The 5,321-nt window shown below is 39.1% G+C and overlaps 1 protein-coding gene across 3 annotated transcripts; it reads right to left on the bottom strand.

Annotated features, from left to right (window-relative positions):
* Positions 1-948: 948 nt before the first annotated feature.
* Positions 949-3,524, bottom strand: LOC112230040 (ADP-ribosylation factor-like protein 4A). Of its 3 annotated transcripts, none has more exons than XM_024396272.2 (2): positions 3,387-3,524; positions 949-2,397 (listed from the first exon to the last, which is right to left on the bottom strand). In XM_024396272.2, exon 2 carries the CDS (start codon positions 2,292-2,294, stop codon positions 1,692-1,694), a length of 603 nt encoding a protein of 200 aa, XP_024252040.1. In that variant the 5' UTR covers positions 2,295-2,397; positions 3,387-3,524; the 3' UTR covers positions 949-1,691. The 3 variants fall into 3 exon arrangements, with proteins under 3 accessions (XP_024252040.1, XP_024252039.1, XP_042167978.1); XM_024396271.2 differs by lacking the exon at positions 3,387-3,524 and adding an exon at positions 2,839-3,054; XM_042312044.1 differs by lacking the exon at positions 3,387-3,524 and adding an exon at positions 2,666-2,814.
* Between the last annotated feature and the right edge of the window lie 1,797 nt (positions 3,525-5,321).

Below are 5,321 nucleotides of genomic sequence, written 5' to 3'. Positions count from 1 at the left end.
TTCGGCTTGCAAGCCTCCCCTTTCCCCCAAACACAACGATGGTCATTATGGCCAAACAGTTCTATTTTTTTTTTTTTTTTATGTCGGTTTTTGGAGCAGTGGCTTCTTCCTTGCTGAGCGGCCTTTCAGGTTATGTTGACTCGTTTTACTGTGGATATAGATAATTTTGTACCCGTTTCCTCCAGCATCTTTACAAGGTCGTTTGCTGTTGTTCTGGGATTGATTTGCACTTTTCGCACCAAATGACATTCATCTCTAGGAGACAGAACGTGTCTCCTTCCTGAGCTGTATGATGGCTGCGTGGTCCAATGATGTTAATACTTGCATACTATTGTTTGTACAGATGAATGTGGTACCTTTAGGCATTTGGAAATTGCTCCCAAGGATGAACCAGACTTGTGGAGGTCTACAATTGTTTTCTGAGGTCTTGGCTGATTTATTTTGATTTTCCCATGATCTCAAGCAAAGAGGCACTGAGTTTGAAGGTAGCCCATGAAATACATCCACATGTACACCTTCAACTGACTCAAATGATGTCAATTAGCCTATCAGAAGCATCTAAAGCCATGACATAATTTTCTGAAAATGTCCAAGCTGTTTAAAGGCACAGTCAACTTAGTGTATGTAAACTTTTGACCCACTAGAATTGTGATACAGTGAATTATAAGTGAAACAATCTGTATGTAAACACTTGTTGAAAAAAATAATTTTGTCATGCATAAATTAAATGTCCTAACGGACTTGCCAAAACTATAGTTTGTTAACAAAACTTTGTGGAGTGGTTGAAAAACGAGTTTTAGTGACTCCAACTTAAGTGTATGTAAACTTCCGACTTCAACTGTACGTTTTACACATCACATCAGGTTTATCAGATCTGCAGAACTTCTCAAAAAATATTAGAATGACAAATAATCAAATAGCAATATCCTTCATACAAAACAAAAGCAGTGCTGTAAAGAGGCTTTATTAAAGATGAAAAGATGAAACACAAATCCCATCTATTGTCCATGTGGTCAATAGGGACCCAGTACAGTTGGCTTCTTTTGAAGCAACTAAACTCTTTGTGTAAAAAGCTCTATTGGGAAACCTCAAGGCTGTAAACTCCATCATCAAAAAAGTAATCGAAAGTGCATTAACAAACAGACAGAGGTACACTAGACAGACAAGAAGCGCAAGACCGTACCTTCCTTTTGAGAAAGAAAGAAAACTGTAAAAAAAATAATACAAAATACAAAAAAGGTACAACATTAAAAAGTAGCTTACAAGGTTCAAAAGTTCCCTTTGAGGAAGACCACGTTTGTTATCCTTCCACTAACCTTTGTAAAGAAAAGTGACTTATTTTTTCTGTTCATCAAACTTGTCATTTTTGGTGTTCAATTCTGAAGTAGCCATTACTAATGGTCTACTACCAAGGATCAAAACCCTTCTTTGTAACGACAACTTAAATTCCTATATAAAATCATAAACCACAAATCCTTTACCTTCATAGTGCTTTCTCAACCACTAAAAAGGAACAAATACTGAAGATGAAGCAAGAGAGTTTGCTGTCTGAGACACGAGAACCTACAGTTTAACATTGACTGATAAAACTCAGTGTGCCGAGCCTATGGGAGAATTCCTATATCCACCCAGGTGCGAGAACATCTAATTTTGTCCTTCATTTAAAACAAGAGATTCAGTTCCCTCCTTGATCATCTCTTTCTCGTCTGTTGGCGGAGCATCTTTCTCCGTTTAAGGATCATGTCATGGAGTCTCTCCATGCCATCTTTCAGTCCGTCTCCTATGATGGCACAGGTGGGCTGCAGGTGCCAAGGCGTGCCAGGGCCCAGTTCCTTCAACGCTAGTGCCTTTTCAATCTCCGCCAGGCTCAGAGAGTGCCTCAGGTCTTGCTTGTTAGCCACCACCAGCAGTGGCACTCCCTGGTTGTCTCCGGTCTTGGCGATCTTATGGAGCTCCGTTTTAGCCTCCTCCATGCGTTCGGCATCTACAGAGTCCACCACGAATACAATTCCATCGGTACAGCGTGTGTAGGACTTCCACAATGGACGCAACTTCTCTTGACCACCTACGTCCCAGAAATGGAAGGTCACCGTCCTGTGGCCGCCCAAAGACACATTGACCTTTTCTGCGTTGAAGCCTTTGGTAGGCACTGTGTTGACAAACTCATTGAACTGCAACCTGTACAGGACAGTCGTTTTACCTGCAGAGTCCAGTCCCAAAATGGCGATATGGAACGACTGAAAGAAGGGGATTCTCGAGAGGAAGGTCTGTGGTTCAGATAATCTATTCCCCATCTTTTCTCATGTGGGGAACAACAGGTGGAATAAAAGGGATGGTCCACTTCTCCAACAACGATGATTGGCACTGATTATATTCAAATTGGATTGCAGCAGTGACCTAAAAACAAAACAAATATTACTTTAGCCAAGCAAAAATCAGACAAATATAAGTCTACCACAAACTTAAAAATCGACACAGAAAACCTATAGATGACATAAAAGTGATCAAATCAGTTATCCATGTGTTATTCACTTATTGAGAGCATATGACATTCACTAGACACCCCGAATTATATAGGCTCAAATTAAAAATACCATGCAGAAATACCGGACGTTTGTCAAGGTAAACTACACACTTGAATTTTAGGCGGCAGCAATGCACAAACCTATTTCCAAGGATAGGCGCGTAAATGAATATAAAGTCAATAGGCATACAGATGCTGACAGCCAGTAACGCCACTTGACGTGAAACCAGGCTCTCAAATTGGGGCATGAATCTTTATCATAGGCTACAACCGTTCCGTTCAGCCAGACATTTTTCGTGCAGGGCATCACTTACATCTATCCACTCTGAATATGCGGATCTGTGTTCACGAGGTCCAGTAACATGTTTTCCAATGCTCACAATCCAGGGCTTCCGATGACTGTCGCGCGGTCAGCAGCGTTCTATTATTTTACTATACGGTTTCATTTCCATAGAAGAATACTGCAGTGCAATTTGTGGAACACTCCACTCATGTTCTAGCAACCGATTGGTTTAAGGAGAAGTCCATCAATAATGTATCCATTCAAACCACGCCCATCACCTGTTGCTGTAACGTCATTATTCTAGCCAATAGATTTATTATACTATCGTTACACAATACAATGCAACATGAACAATGCCTAAAATAAAAAGTATCTGATAGTAGGCTAGGTCAAAGTCTAAACATAATCATTACAAATGGTTATTAACATAACATAGCAAGCCAAGCATTATGTAAGCCTATATTCGTAAAAAGTCGAAGTAAAAGAAACAAATAGTAAAAGAAAAATCACAAAATAGTTAGTGATACGAATGTATTAAAATGAACAACTTATTGAACTATAAAAACATTCCTAACTTACCGTTTTTTTTGTTGCTGTGTTCGTGTCGCATGTGCTTTGGTTTGGATTTTACTGCACGCTAAACAGCGCCGCCCCATGATGCGTCCTTATCTGTTTACTTTCAAAATGATTGGTCAATAGTACAAAATGTAACCCACGCATACTGATTTTATAATGAGAATAATCACAGAATTAATTGTATAAATTATAATCCTGCGCCGGTATCTATTGAAATAATGTTCATAATATATGATACATGTTATAGTAATTTTATTTCATTATAAATACGGTAGCCTAAGTTTTTATGAATAGCGACTCATTGGAGTTTAACATTTAAAATTGTGAAGGTATGGGTTAGGGACGTCTCAGGGATCCCCGATAGCACTGACCGTCTTGTCAGGGGGCTACGAAGAAGGAGTCAGACAGAATCGGGCAAAATGCCGAAAATGGTGGAATGTATGTACAGGTGCAGAAGGTTAGCTTCATTTTAGGCAGGCAGAGTGCCGACAATTCCTCACACAGTTGAGTTTAGCAGAGCTCCAACTGGGACAACATGCCACTCCAGCCTAAGTTTTCACGAAAATGAGCCACCTGAGGCTAATAAAGTTAAAAGCATAGCACAACCCTTAACACTGGGATAAACCAAAATGCACATAAACAGGTATTTCCTCAATTTAAATAAATATCTCACTCAATAGCCTAATCAATACTTCACTCGTTTCAATATCACTAGCAAATACATAATACATTTCAACACATCAGGACATAATATCACATACATATTCAACGCAGAAAGATATGTTGGTGAGTACAGGAAGAGAAAGAGAGGCCCAACTCGGCGGAAAATCTGCCTCCCTACATACAGCAGGTGGCGTTTTTTCGTTGTTTCGCTCACCAAGCAAGGAGGTTTTGTATGGAGGTAAATGAGTGTCGAATTTAGTCAACAACAAAAAATGTAAGATTTATTTGCTACGAGGTTATTTGCTATGAGGTTTATTTGATCAAATAGAAGTTTTGTAGTGCTTAAGTTGTCATGAGTGTACTGATATAAGTAGGACACGTGACATCCCGGCAACTTTGAAAAAACAAACACTTTTTATATTGGAGTTGTCTCGAGATGGCTATGCATACTCAATGATGAGGCTAGTAGCATTGCATCTCTCTCCATTAGATTACAGGCGGTTGACATCAACGACCCTAATCAAATATTACAATAATATATTACAATAATGAGATGTATCCACCAATTCAAAGAAAGGATAGGTTGGAGTTAGACAGCCCTCCGTGCTGCTTTGTGGACAACTGTTTTGTTAGGGCAAAGGGACATGTATCTTGTCAGTATATCCATAGTCTGGTGCAGAGGGGTATATGGCCAATATACCACAACTAAGGGCTGTTCTAAAGCACAACATCTTACATTTGTACAGTTTAGTAGACACTCTTATCCAGAGCAATTTAAAGGAGCAATTAGGGTTAAGTGCCTAGCTCAAGGGTACATTGATATTTTACCCAGTCAGCTTGGGGATTCAAACCAGTGACCTTTTGTTTACTGGCCTGCGGAGTGCCTTGATTCAGCCATTAGCCGTGATATATTGGCCATATACCACAAGGTGCCTTATTGCTTTTATAAACTAGTTACCAACGTAATTACAACAGTAAAAAGTTTTTTTTTTGTCATACCCATGGTATGCCAATCGGCATTCAGGGTTCGAACCACCCAGTTTATAACAAGGTTTAGAAACTCTGGGTATACTTCAAAACAGGATTACGGAGTTAGCCAGTTAACTTGTCTAAATATTCTGATAACTTTTTATTTTGTAGAAAGATGAGCTTGACATGGGCATGGTCTAATTGATTTAACAAACCAATAAAAAAATATTTTTATTAACCATAAAACCAAGTTATTTCTGGTTGCTTATAAAAGTTGATGCTGCTTTGTAATATACCCTCCTGTCA

The sequence above is a fragment of the Oncorhynchus tshawytscha genome, linkage group LG03, assembly GCF_018296145.1.
Source record: "Oncorhynchus tshawytscha isolate Ot180627B linkage group LG03, Otsh_v2.0, whole genome shotgun sequence".
NCBI classification, from domain to species: Eukaryota; Metazoa; Chordata; class Actinopteri; order Salmoniformes; family Salmonidae; genus Oncorhynchus; species Oncorhynchus tshawytscha.
This window is presented reverse-complemented; position numbering and strand designations above follow the sequence as displayed.

Excerpts from the sequence above, each read along its gene's own strand:
- LOC112230040 (XM_024396272.2), bottom strand. The coding sequence starts at position 2,294 with ATGGGGAATAGATTATCTGAACCACAGACCTTCCTCTCGAGAATCCCC.